Raw genomic sequence first — 14,438 nt, 5'->3', positions numbered from 1 at the left:
ATGGAGGAAGTGGAACTCAAAGGGAGCCTTTAAAGAAAATCTTCAGACTGGAGGACCAACAAAAGGCAGTGAAAGGAATACAGAAAACATGTTTCTGAGACATTAAGTAGAGTAGACATCAATGGCAAATAAGGTTGGTTCCAGTGAGATTATAGAGGGCCTTGATATTTTTAAATAATTTAGAGATAGAGTAAAACTAACCATGAAGGTCAGATTTGAAAGCAGATGGGAAAAGGATATAGACATCAGTTCACTATGTAAAAAATACAGATGTCTGACAAACATATGAGACAATGCTTCCCCTCATAAATAAAGAAATTTAATTTAAAGCAGGATTTTATGTTTATAAAGTTAATAAAACTTCCAAAGATTGACAGTGTTCCATATTGGTTGGATTATGAAGAAACAGGAGGTATGAGTGAACGTTCATTCATTCAGTAGATAATTTCTAAATACCTCCTTTGTACCAAGTATTTATTGTTGAACTGTAACAGTTTTTTATATTTTCTGGATTCAAGTTTCTTTTTTTTTTTTTTTTTTTTTTTTTTGAGGCGGAGTCTCGCTCTGTCGCCCGGACTGGAGTGCAGTGGCCGGATCTCAGCTCACTGCAAGCTCCGTCTCCCAGGTTTACGCCATTCTCCTGCCTCAGCCTCCCGAGTAGCTGGGACTACAGGCGCCCGCCACCTCGCCCGGCTAGTTTTTGTATTTTTAGTAGAGACGGGGTTTCACCGTGTTCGCCAGGATGGTCTCGATCTCCTGACCTCGTGATCCGCCCGTCTCGGCCTCCCAAAGTGCTGGGATTACAAGCTTGAGCCACCGCGCCCGGCTGGATTCAAGTTTCTTAACTGATATGATAAGAAATTTTTCTTCCATTCTGCAGATTGTCTTTTCACTGTCTTTTTTCCTTTTTTCTTTCTCTCTTTTGTTTTTTTGTTTTGTTTTGTTTGCGACAGAGTCTCATTCTGTTGCCCAGGCTGGAGTGCAGTGGCGCGATCTCAGCTCACTGCAAGCTCCGCCTCCCGGGTTCAAGTGATTCTCCTGCCCCAGCCTCCCAAGTAGCTGGGATTACAGGCACCTGCCACCACGCCCAGCTAATTTTTGTATTTTTAGTAGAGACGGGGTTTCACCGTGTTGGCCAGGCTGGTCTCAAACTCCTGACCTCAAGTGATCTGCCCACCTCGGCCTCCCAAAGTGCTGGGATTATAGGCGTGAGCCACTGCACCCAGCCCTTTTTTTCTTTTTTGTGACAAAACTGAAATTGTTAAAATATTTTTACTTTCTTAATGGTGCATTTTGAAGCCCAGAATTTTTAAATTTTGATGCAGTCCAGTTTATCCAGTTTTTTTTTTATTAGTTACGCTTTTGCTGCCCTGAGAAACCTTTGCTAAATCTAAGTTTGCGAAGATTTACTCATGTTTTCTTCTAAAAGTTTATAGTTTTATCGTCTGTATTTAGGTCTTTGATCCATTTTAGTTAATTTTTTTGTATCATATGAGGTAAGGGCTTTGCACTGTTTATTAATGTGGCTACTAGAAAATTTTAAATTACATGTGTGGCTTGCATTATATTTCCATTGGACAAAGCTGACCTAGACCAGTGGTCTCCAAACTTTTTGATACAAATCTTTATTGGGAAAAAACTTGAGTACACACTCAGCAATGTGTCTATATGTATTCATATTTTTTTATAGATTATGTATGCATGTGCTATCATATGAATAGCAGGTACCTAATGATATAAAACCTACACAGAAAATGAAAACTTAAGATAATTTAACATTAAAATAAATGTAAGTAAAAATTCCCACAGTTCAACAAATAATTTTGCACATAACTACTTTTAAAGACCACTGATCTAGATTATGATCATAACCTCCTAAATGACTGTAGTCTTATTCCTTCTGCAGACCATCCTGCACACTGCTGATAGAGTAGTCTGTCTCAAATGCGGACCAAATCATGTTATACCTAACCAACTTCAGGATAAAATGCAAACATACGAGGCTTTTCATAACATATCTCTGCATATATCTCTCCAGCTTCAACCCTCACCATGCACCATATATTATTGATCTATACTATACTACTTAGAATTTTCCCTAGCACTAGAAAATGCATATGTTTCCTCTACATATGCATTTCCCTCTACCTAAAATGCTGTTTCTCTGCTTCTTCACCAGATTAGTTAGTATTAGTTTTTATTACTTAGTGGTATGCCTTTTCTTAGCATTTAACATACTACAGTAATTTTTAAATTTGCCTAGATGTTCCCAGTAGATATTAGGTATTCTCAGTGCCTCTGCAGATTATAGGTTTTTAATACATGTTTCTTAAAAGGAAGTGTTCATGAGTATTTTTCAAATGAATTAATGAGTATGTTTCTTCTGATTATCACCCTGCTTTTCTGTAGTCCTTGATGCTCATCACCAAGAAAAAAATTAGTAATTTCCTTTATTTATTTATTTATTTATTTATTTTAAACAGAGTCTCACTCGGTTGCTAGACTGGAGTGCAGTGGCACGATCTTGGCTCACTGCTTACTGCAACCACTGCCTTCCGGGTTCAATAGATTCTTGTGCCTCGGTGTTCCAAGTAGCTGGGATTAAAGACATGTGCCACCACACTCAGATAATTTTTGTGTTGTTAGTAGAGATGGGGTTTTGCCATGTTGGCCAGGCTGGTCTCAGACTTCTGGCCTCAAGTGATCTGCCTGCCTTGGCCTAATTTTTTTTACTGTTTTTGTTTTACTATAAGTATTATAATGATGAAAACAATTATATTTCTTGTTTCTGCTGTGTTCTTTTGCTTAAATTTATCTTGTTTATATTTCTTTTGATTAAATCTTAATGTAATCTCTTATATCCTTAATATAATCTTAATAAATCTGAGTATAATCTTTTAATGAAAGATTTTATATTATCTTTTATTCTTTTCTATGTGTGTGTGTTTGTACTACATTAGTGGGCTACATGGGTCTTTTAGGGCAACTGAGAACTTTAATACCATTTCTAATATATATATGAGGAAATGTGTTTTACTGTCCTTACAACTGACTTAGAGGTGAGTTTTTAAAATGTAAACCCCATATATACTGGAGACCAATTGTACCATGTTGTCGTCTACATTATTATCATTATGCATCATAAACGACATCAACAATCATACTAATATGGTCTTTCCCGTCACCATCAATTCTCAGAAAATTTTTCTCAGCAAAACTGTACTATAAACTAGTAATCAAAGCACTGTAGAGCATATTTGTGAGCAATCTGAAGACACCATAGATACTTTCCTTCTGTTTAGAGTTGATTTTCCTTACTTGGAATCCCCCAGTCAAAATCAGGGAAATTCTTGTTTGAAGAAAGTAGTCCTGGCGTTAAGGCTTAAGCACTAGCATACCAAGAATTTCTCTTTTTTTGAGACGAAGTCTCGCTCTTGTCCCCCATGCTGGAGTGTGATGGCGCCATCTCGGCTCATTGCAACCTCCGCCTCCCAGGTTCACGTGATTCTCCTGCCTCAGTCTCCTGAGTCGCTGGGATTACAGGTGCCTGCCATCATGCCCAGCTAATTTTTGTGTATTTAGCAGAAACGGGGTTTCACCTTGTTGGCCAGACTGGTCTCAAACTCCTGACCTCAGGTGATCCACCCACCTCAACCTCCCAAAGTGCTGGGATTACAGGCGTGAGCCACCTCACCCAGCAAGAATTTCTTTTTTTTTTTTTTTTTTTTTTTTTGAGGCGGAGTCTCGCTCTGTCGCCCAGGCTGGAGTGCAGTGGCCGGATCTCAGCTCACTGCAAGCTCCGCCTCCCGGGTTTACGCCATTCTTCTGCCTCAGCCTCCCCAGTAGCTGGGACTACAGGCGCCCGCCATCTCGCCCGGCTAGTTTTTGTATTTTTAGTAGAGACGGGGTTTCACCGTGTTAGCCAAGATGGTCTCGATCTCCTGACCTCGTGATCCGCCCGTCTCGGCCTCCCAAAGTGCTGGGATTACAGGCTTGAGCCACCGCGCCCGGCCAAGAATTTCTTGAGTCAGTGTTTTATGACTTATATTTTTATTGGTAAGTGGTACCACCATATCTGTATAAGAACATTATGCAATTCCCAAACAAAATAAAAATACTCAAACCAAATGAACAATTTAATATTATTAAACTTGATGTCTTCAAATCATTATCTTCTTCAGATTGTTGGTAATATGTGACCTCTGCATCTCATTATTTTCTTGCATCTCTTTGTCTTCCATTTCATTCATTTGTAACTCTATTTCTGTGTAATTGCATTTGATTGTGTTTATTGTTGTTCTATATTGAGTATACACATACATGTTCTATACCTTCAACGTGTATTTATTGAAAAATTACCATGTTTAAGTGACCCTAGTGTGAAGTTCTATGGGAGATAGAAAGATGAAAAAAGTTACATCTGACATATATGAAGGGTAAGAAAGAATAAAAATATGAATGAAGATAGCACTTAAGATTTTTTAATTAACCTAATAAAAATAGAGCTAATGATAAACTGATGCTTGCAAACATATAATAGAATCAACAGATTCAAAATACAAAATTCACATTAAGGCTTATTTTATTTGTAGAAATTTTTTTATTTTAGGGTCAAATTAGAGAGAACTTGGTATATTTATATTGGGAAATGAAGAACGGTATTGTCATAAACTGTAAACTCCGTAAAAATGTAAAAACAGTGAAAGTAGATTAATGGTTCCCTAAGGTTGAATTTGAGGAGCAAAGGAGGAAGTTGGAATGTGGGGAGGATGGAGAGTGACTGGTAATGGACACAGAATTTCTTCTTGAGATAATGAAAATACTCTAAAATTATAGTGATAGTGGCACAACTTTAAATATACTAAAAAACATTGAATTGTACACTTTAAATGGGTGAACTTTATGATATTTAAGTTGCATATCAGTAAAATTGTGTGTCAGTAAAGTTTTTCTTTAAAAAAAAAGTGGTTGTCAAAAAATGAGGACTGTATGCTTTTTCCATCTCTAATGCCAGTTGAAAGGATAGAATTTTAGATCTAAACAAGCAACTCAAATCACTATATAAACTTTTGCCAGAACTTATCTTTTTTATTTGGTATGAGTTCTTAGAAATAGATGTTTAGGTTGATACCTAACACTATTTTATTATTATTATTATTATCATTATTTTTAGAGACAGGGTCTCACTGTGTCACCCCAGGCTGGATTGCAGTGGCACAATCCTAGCTCACTGTGACCTCAAACTCCTGGGCTCAAGTGGTCTCCCCATCTCAGCCTCCCAAGTAAGTGGGACCACAGGCATGCACCACTATGCCCAGCTAATTTTTATATTTTTTATAGAGACAGGATCTCACCATGTTGCCCATACTGGTCTTGAACTCCTGGCCTCAAGTGATCCTCCTGCCTCAGCCTCCCAGAGTGCTGAGATTACAGGCATGAGCCACCGCACCTGGTCTTAACGTTTTTTAGAGTGCTGTCTGCATTGCTTTATCTGATACTGGGAAATATTAAAATACAATAGAATTATTTCTGCCCTATGATTTTATTTAAACCACCGTTATCTTACTTTTTGTCATTATAAAACATTCCATCTAGGAGTCCATGAATTCCACAATTCACAAATTAATAGGTTAACCTAGTATAAAACATGAAAATACAATAAATATGAAAATGTTAAGTTACTGGAAATACAGAGAGGGTCTTTGGAGCAACATGTCTTCTCAAAATTATTAGCAGTTCTTTAAAGAAAGATGCCACTTCCTCCCACCATAGTTAGAAGGAATAGATTTTATTCTTATAATTGTTTCTTAAAAGTAGAATTGAGATGTTTCACATGTAATTTTAAATACTAAAGGTCAGTGCAATAACTTATGGTAATGCAGAGTATCAGAGAAAGTGATTTTTTTTAGTACAGAAGCTTAACCTTTACTATAGACATTCTCTAAGTTTTGTATATCTTTTTCATCTCTACTTTCAATTAAAAACTTCATTTTTGTTTTATATTATAACATGCATTATATTGGTTGAAGTAAACTCTGATACTTCTCAAAGTGATAAGCTAATTATTGTTTATCATATTTCAACTAATTTTCTGATTTGTAATTGGAAAATATTTATAAAAGGGGAGACAAGCTGTAAATTGCTGTATTGTGGTCTTTTCAAGCAAGTATTATAATGTTAACTCTCCACTTTTATAGCAAGGGCTAAAAACTGTTACTGCAGTAATCAATATATCACGGTTATGTCATGGAGATTTTAATGTTGTTACTCTCATAATTCTGAGTTGTGGGGTATTGGTCTTCCACTACTGGTGCCTGAAAATATTATTTGAATCTATATTCTTTCTGTTAATATTTAAGTATAATTAGGAAATGATGTCTATTTTCAAGTACACAAACACATTTTGAATATTTTGGGCAATATTTCACTTTTAAGCATTAATTTTCTCATTTCATTTGCCTAGTGTTCACTTGGCAAGAAGAGTGCTTCAATTGGAAAAACAAAACTCACTGATTTTAAAAGACCTGGAACATCGAAAGGACCAAGTAACACAGCTTTCACAAGAGGTAAATAACTTAAACAAAAGAAACCCATATGAAGAATCACAGTATTCATTTTAATTCTTTGACTCTTTTGTTTATTTTTCTGAACAGTTTTAAAATAAGCTGTTTGCTAGTACAAAATGATTTCACAATTTATGAAATTAACTGAATGTTAAGGCCATGTAAAACAACTTACAGTGTATGGCAAAACTGAGAACAAAAGGAAGATTAAATGCCCAGACTAAGTATAACTGCAGACTAGACAGACAAAGCTTTGATTTCTGAGAATATCAACTGGTAAAACAAGTTTGGCAAACTTTGGTGACATTTTCAGTTTTTTACTAATAAATCATTTTTAAAATAGGATTTTAAAATAGAGGTTTTTACCTCTGTGTTTAATGAAAAATCACTCCTCTTGTTAAATTTAACTTTGTTTACACTTAGAAAATCAGGTTCATATTGCTTCTTTTTCTTAGCCTTATGTCATTTAAACTATGTAAATATATATGTATGCATTTTACATAGCATTTTTAATCATCTTCTGATGTCAGGATCTAATTATATTTTTCCGTACTTTTGAAATTCGAGTCATAAAACAATTTAAACCTAAGGTACTGCTTCGCTAATGTTCCTTTTATTTATTTAATATTCCTGAGTGTCAACGTAAGAAGTTGTTCTTTTTTCTTTCTTTTTTGTTGTTGTTGTTGTTGTTGTGTTGTTGTTGTTGAGACAGGGTCTGGCTTTATCGCCCAGACTGGAGTTCAGTGGCATGATCACATTTCATTGCAACCTCCACCTCCCAGGGTCAAGTGCTCCTCCCACCCCAGCCTCCCGAGTAGCTGGGACTATAGCTATGCACTACCATGCTTGGCTAATTTTTGTATTTTTTTAGTGCAGTCAGGGTTTCACCATGTTGCCCAGGCTAGTCTTGAACTTCTGGGCTCAAGCAATCTACCTGCCTAGGGCTTCTGAAAGTACTGGGATTAGAGATGTGCCACTGCACCCAGCCAAGAAGTTAATATTTTAAAGTTTTAAAAACGATTTCTCTTATAATAAAGGGTTTTTTAAAGTCATACGTTAAATAACATTAATATATGTCATGTATTACTTGTTTTCTTAAGGATCTGTTTATAATCTTTACAGTGTCTTTTAATACTATAACGTTGAAGGATCTTTATCCTCAAATTTCAAAAGACCAGAAATACTTCCTTTTATTGCAGTGCCTGACACATAGTTAATGCTCGGGGTAGACACAGTGGTGTGTTGGTAAATGTTAACAACCAGCTTTCCACAAGGGATATGAGGGAGAGCTTCATTTGTAACATTGGCTTGTATCTGTTGTATAAATATTCCCACAATGACTGACTTCAGACTACCAACCTAAGGTTACTGAAGATGGAGTAAAGATTGTCAGCAGCATGCCAGTGCTTAATGTTTGCAGCATACAGATACAACAGACGTAGACTCAAGACTCAAGAGCACAGCAGACTCAAGAGCACAGATGATAGTAAAATAATTTTAAATTGACAAGTTTGATTATTTTTACCTTTGTTTTTAATAAAATGTATTTTACTATAAATTTAAATAATTTAGTTTTTAATGCTAGTTGTGTTTGATAGCCAGCTCACAAAATCCCTAAAAATTTTCAAGATTCATTTGTACTTCGTTCTTGTCATTGCTGAGTAATTTTTTTTTTTTTTTTATACTTTAAGTTCTAGGGTACATATGCACAACGTGCAGGTTTGTTACATATATATACATGTGCCATGTTGGTGTGCTGCACCCATTAACGCATAGTTTACATTAGGTATATCTCCTAATGCCATCCCTCCCCCCACCCCCTCCCCACAATAGGACCCAGTGTGTGATGCTCCCCTTCCTGTGTTCAAGTGGTCTCATTGTTCAATTCCCATCTATGAATGAGAACATGCAGTATTTGGTTTTCTGTTCTTGCAATAGTTTGCTGAGAATGATGGTTTCCAGCTATATCCATGTCCCTACAAAGGACATGAACTCATCCTTTTTTATGGCTGCATAGTATTCCATGGTGTATGTGTGCCACATTTTCTTAATCCAGTCTGTCACTGATGGACATTTGGGTTGATTCCAAGTCTTTGCTATTGTGAATAGTGCCACAATAAACATACGAGTGCATGTGTCTTTATAGCAACATGACTTATAATCCTTTGGGTATATCCCCAGTAATGGGATGGCTGGGTCAAATGGTATTTCTAGTTCTAGATCCTTGAGGAATTGCCACACTGTCTTCCACAATGGTTGAACTAGTAGTTTACAGTCCCACCAACAGTGTAGAAGTGTTCCTATTTCTCCACATCCTCTCCAGCACCTGTTGTTTCCTGATTTTTTAATGATTGCCATTCTAACTGGTGTGAGATGGTATCTCACTGTGGTTTTGATTTTCTCTGATGGTGAGTGATGATGAGCATTTTTTCGTGTGTCTGTTGGCTGTATGAATGTCTTCTTTTGAGAAGTATCTGTTCATATCCTTTGCCCACTTTTTGATGGGGTTTTTTTTTCTTGTAAATTTGATTGAGTTCTTTATAGGTTCTGGATATTAGCCCTTTGTCAGATGAGTAGATTGCAAAAATTTTCTCCCATTCTGTGGGTTGCCTGTTCACTCTGATGGTAGTTTCTTTTGCTGTGCAGAAGCTCTTTAGTTTAATTAGATCCCGTTTGTCAATTTTGGCTTTTGTTGCCGTTGCTTTTGGTGTTTTAGACATGAAGTCCTTGCCCATGCAGTTCGACTCCCATCCTTGTCGGCTACGGAAGCCCTGTGGTCTGAGCTGAGTAATTTCATTGTGTGGATCTACCACAGTTTGTTTATCCATTAGCTTGTTGATGTACATTGGGGTCATTTCCAGTTTTTGGAATAAAGCTCATATGAACATCCACGTACAAGCCTTTGTATGAAATAATAGAGAAGTCCTACAAGCTGCTGCAAGCCAACTCCAGCACACTGCTGTCTGGAAGCAGAAAAGATAAATAAATGAATAACTTAAAGAAACAAATGAACCTCTGTTTGCTAATATATTGTAGATCCCTCATGTTGGCTTTAATTTCACAATAATTCTCAAAAATATTTTTTAAAAGTAAAATATTAAATTACATGCCTTCCTGAGCATTTCAGTTAATCGAAATAAGAATTCCTAAATGTGGGCTGGATGCAGTGGCTCATGCCTATTATCCCAGCACTTTCGGAGGCCAAAGCAGGAGGGTCACATGAGCTGAGGAGTTTGAGCCGTGGCTACAAAGTAAGATCCGCTGTCTCTAAAAATAAAGAAGCCAGGTGCACTGGCTCATGCCTTTAATTCCATCCCTTTGGGAGGCCACGGCGGGCGGATCACTTCAGGTCAAGAGTTCAAGACCAGCCTGGCCAACATGGCGGAACCCTGTCTCTACTAAAAATACAAAAATTAGCTGGGCATGAAGGCACATGCCTGTAATTCCAGCTACCTGGGAGGCTGAGGCCCGAGAATCACTTGAGCTTGGGAGGTGGAGGTTGCAGTGAGCTGAGATCGTGCCATTGTACTCCAGCCTGGGCAACAGAGGGAAACTCTGTCTCAAACATAAAAAGAAAGAATTTCTAAATGTGAACACATGTCTATACATTGTTCAGAGAAAATGTAAGAAATTAAGTGTTAAATGCTCCTACAATTAAGTATAATTAACTTTGCATGAAACCATTTTTAAATAATCCATTTCTTATATTGAGAAAAATACTTAAATGCTGAAATATTTATGATATGAAATGATGTAGTGCCTGGAATTTGCTTTAAAATATTTCATGAGAAAAGGAGGAAGGGCTCAACAGATAAAACAAGAATCACAAAATGTTAATAATGTTTGAAGTTGGATGACATGTACATATAGGTTTAGTACTCAGTTCTGGACTTTTGTGTATGTTTGAAAATATTTCATAAGACATTTGGAGAAAGAATCAGTAACCCTGTATTAAAGGATCTATGCCAACTTCAGTATATAACTTTTCCCTTAAGATTGAAAATAAAATATTTAAAGTATTCCATGGATTTTACTTTTTTCTGCTTCACAAAAATTATATCGCTTACTCTGAAAATAATTATATAAACTAGCTGAATGATTAGTATTAGATTGCCGTTATAACAATAGACTATTCATAATAGATGGTGAAATAATACAGAAGGAAGTTATCTCAGGATCTTTATTCTGTATTTTATGTTATTTGTTTATTTATTTTTGAGACAGAGTCTCACTCTCTTGCCCAGGCTAGAGTGCAGTGGTGCATTCTTGGCTCACTGCAACTCTGCCTTCCAGTTTCAAGTGATTCTCCTGCATCAGCCTCCTGAGTAGCTGGTATAGCAGGTACATACCACCACGCTGGGCTAATTTTTTGTATTTTTAGTAGAGACAGTGTTTCACCATATTGGCTAGGCTGGTTCAGGATCTCTATTCTTTGGATCGGTTTAAATATTTCAATCAGTTTGGCCTTTTTGATAATACACAGATGAAATACAAATAACTAATGTTAGAATTACCATTGAGTTAAATGCTATTCAGATTATGTCTGAGGTTATACGTAAGTGAACGGACAAAATGACAATGCTAAGTAATACCCAAAATAAAAACAGATACTCCCCTTTTTAGCAGCTTTATTGAGGTATAATTGATACACAGTAAGTTGCACATTTAAGGTATAGTGCAGTTTAACATTTGGCACATTAATATACCCATGAAACTATCACCAAAATGAAGGTAATGAACACATACATCTCCCCAAAAGTTTCCATATGCCCCTTTGGAATTCTTCCCTCCCAGTCTTCCCCATCTCCGTCCCTAAGCAACTACTGATTTACTTTCAGTTACTGTAGATTAGTTTGTTTGTTTGTTTTTTATTGAGACAGAGCCTCACTCTGTTGCCCAGAATGGAGTACAGTGGTGCGATCTTGGCTCACCACAACCTCTGCCTCCCGGGTTCAAGCAGTTTTGCCCCAGCCTCCCAAGTAGCTGGGACTATAGGCGTGTGCCACCATTCCCGGCTTTGTATTTTTAGTAGAGATGGGATTTCATTCTGTTGGCCAGGCTGGTCTCGAACTCCTGACCTCGTGATCCACCTGCCTTGACCTCTCCGAGTGCTGGGATTACAGGCGTGAGCCACCACACCCAGCCTAGTTTGTGTTTCCTAGACTTTTATATAAGAGGAATCATACAGTATGTATATACTTTCATTAATCTGTCTTCTTTCATTCTGCATAATTATTTCAAGATTTATTCATACTTCACTTTTTTCATTACTGAGTAACATTTCATTGTGTGGATGTACCACAGTTTGTTTATCCATTCACTTGTTGATGGGCATTGGGGTCATTTCCAGTTTTTTAAATAAAGCTCATATGAACATTCACATATACGTCTTTGTATGGATGTATGCTTTCATTTCTCTTGGGTAAATATCTAGGAGTAGACTAGCTGGATCATATGGTAGGTGTCTATTTGACATCTTAAGAAACTGCTAAACTGTTTTCCCAGATGTTTGTACCATTTTACATTTCCACCAATAATGTATGAAAGTTCCAATTTTTCTACATCCTTGCCTTGATATGGTTAGTTTTTTTTCCCTTTATAATGAGTGTGTGGTGGCATATTAGTGTGGTTTTAATTTGCATTTCCCTAATGACGAACAATTTTTGAGGATCTTTTCATTTGAGTTTCTTCTTACCCTCTGTTTGTCTTCTTGGGAGAAGTGTCTCCTCACATTTTTTGTCTGTTTTATCAGATTGTTTGTCCTCTTATTCTTGAGTTTTGAGTATTATTTATATGTTCTAAATACAAGTCATTTATCAGATACATGATTTACAAATATTTTCTCCCACGCTGTGGCTTATCTTTTCACCTCTTAATGATGTCTTTTTATTTTTTTATTTATTTTTAGAGACAGAGTCTCACTTTCTCGCCCAGGCTGGAGTGCAGTGGTATGATCATAGCTCATTGCAGCCTTGAACTCTTGGCCTCAAGAGCCTCAAACTATTGGGAGCCTTAGCCTTCGAAATACTAGGACTACAGTTACCTGCAACCACACCTGGCTAATTTTTTTTTTATTTTATAGAGATGGGGTCTCGCTATGTTGCTCAGGTTGTCTCGAACTCCTGGGCTCAAGTAATCTTCCTACCTTGGCCTCCCAAAGTGCTGGGATTACAGGTGTGAGCCATCCCACCCAGCCAACAATGTCTTTTGAAGAGATGCTTTTATCAAGTACAGTTCATCACTTTGTTCTTTTATGGATTGTGTTTTGGTGTTGTATTTTAAATATCTTTGCCTAACCTAGGGTCATAAGGGGTTTTGTGTATGTTTTCTTCTAGCTGTTTCATAGTTTTAGGTCTGTGATTCATTTTTAGTTTAATTTTTATATCAAGTGGAAGATATAGATTGAAATTGATGTTTGCATAATTGAAACCCAACTGTTCTGGCATCATTTGTTGAAAAACAATTGATCATTTATGTGTGAGACTGTTCTCAACTCTCTGTTCCAGTTATCTCTCTGTCTTTATGTCAGTACCACACTGTCTTGATTGCTGTAGCTTTATAATATCTGGAAATCAGATAGTATTGGTCCTCTAATGCTGTTCATTTCAAAGTTGTTTAGCTGGTTTTTTCTTTGCATTTCTATATGAATTCTATCATCAGTTCGTTAATTTTTTTTCAAAAACTAGCTGTGATTTTGGTTGACATTATGTAAGTTGAAAATATAGATGAAGCAGAGAAAATTGACATCTTAATATTGAATATTCTGACCCATGAACACACTGCATCTTTACCCTTAGTTAGGTCTTCTTTAATTTATGTTAATACTATTATTTTTTAATTTTCACTGTATAACTAAAAACTGTCAACTGTTGGATGTCTTTTATTGTCAAATTTTTACAGTGAAAACTACTGAAATAGTAGTATTAGCAAGGTGTATGTTTTTCCATCCTTCTTCTTTTTACCCATCTGACAAAGTATGATTTTTAATTGGAGATTTTTTTAGAACCCTTAACATCTAATATATTTGTTGATATGGTTATGTTCTTATCAATATGTGACCTTTTGTGCCTGGTTTCTTTCACTGAGCATACTGTTTTTGATGTTCATCCATATTGTAGCATGTAGCCGGTACTTTATCCCTTATTATGGTAGAATAATATTCTGTTGTGTATATTTACCTTAATTTGTTTATTCATTCATCCTTTGATGAACATTTAGGTTATTTCCAACTTTTTGACTATTATAAAAAGTGCTACTGTGAACACACAAATATAAGCAAATGTATGAGCACCTGTTTTCATTTATTTTAAGTGTGTACCTGGGAATGGATTTGCTGGGCTCACCTTTGTTTTTTAGAAAGATATTTTCACTGCGTAAGGAATTTGAGGTTGACTTTTCTCTCCCTCTCTCTCTTTTTCAATAGTTGAAAGATGTTGCTTCACTCTCTTCTAGTTTGCATCGTTTCTGCCAAGATATTGCTTTCATCCTTATCTTTGTTCCTCTCTAGGTAATGTGTATTTATTTAGCTGCTTTTAAGGGATTTTTAGTCACTGACTTTAAGCAATGCGATTATCATTTGGCTTGCTGCAGTTTTCTTCATTTTTCCTATGCATGGGTTTTGTTGAACATCTTACATATGTGAGTTTATCAAATTTATAAATTTCTTAAATTTTTAAATACTTCTATCCTCTCACTTTCCTTTGGGGACTTCAATTAGACATATATTAGGCTGCTTAAAGTTATTCTACAACAGAACAAATGATGTTCTCTTCAGTTTTTTTCAGTCTTTTTTCTGCTTTTCTTTTGGATAGCTTCTTTTACTATGTCTTCCAGTTCACTAATCTTTTCTTTATCACTATATAATCTGCTTTCAGT

At 36.2% G+C, this 14,438-nt stretch overlaps 1 protein-coding gene across 3 annotated transcripts in view; it reads left to right on the top strand.

The window, feature by feature from the left end:
* Positions 1-14,438, top strand: part of PIBF1 (progesterone immunomodulatory binding factor 1) — a 240,944-nt gene that overhangs the window by 148,851 nt on the left and 77,655 nt on the right. For all 3 annotated transcript variants that reach the window (XR_004429040.1, XM_033177571.1, XM_033177572.1), the window contains exon 14: positions 6,464-6,566. Coding sequence is in view for 2 of the 3 variants with exons in the window: in XM_033177571.1 (XP_033033462.1) it covers positions 6,464-6,566 (103 nt within the window). In the remaining variant the exon portion in view is untranslated. The remainder of the gene's footprint in view (positions 1-6,463; positions 6,567-14,438) is intronic.

The sequence above is a fragment of the Trachypithecus francoisi genome, unplaced genomic scaffold (genome assembly GCF_009764315.1).
Source record: "Trachypithecus francoisi isolate TF-2019V2 unplaced genomic scaffold, Tfra_2.0 Lachesis_group18, whole genome shotgun sequence".
Lineage (NCBI taxonomy): Eukaryota > Metazoa > Chordata > Mammalia > Primates > Cercopithecidae > Trachypithecus > Trachypithecus francoisi.
This window is presented reverse-complemented; position numbering and strand designations above follow the sequence as displayed.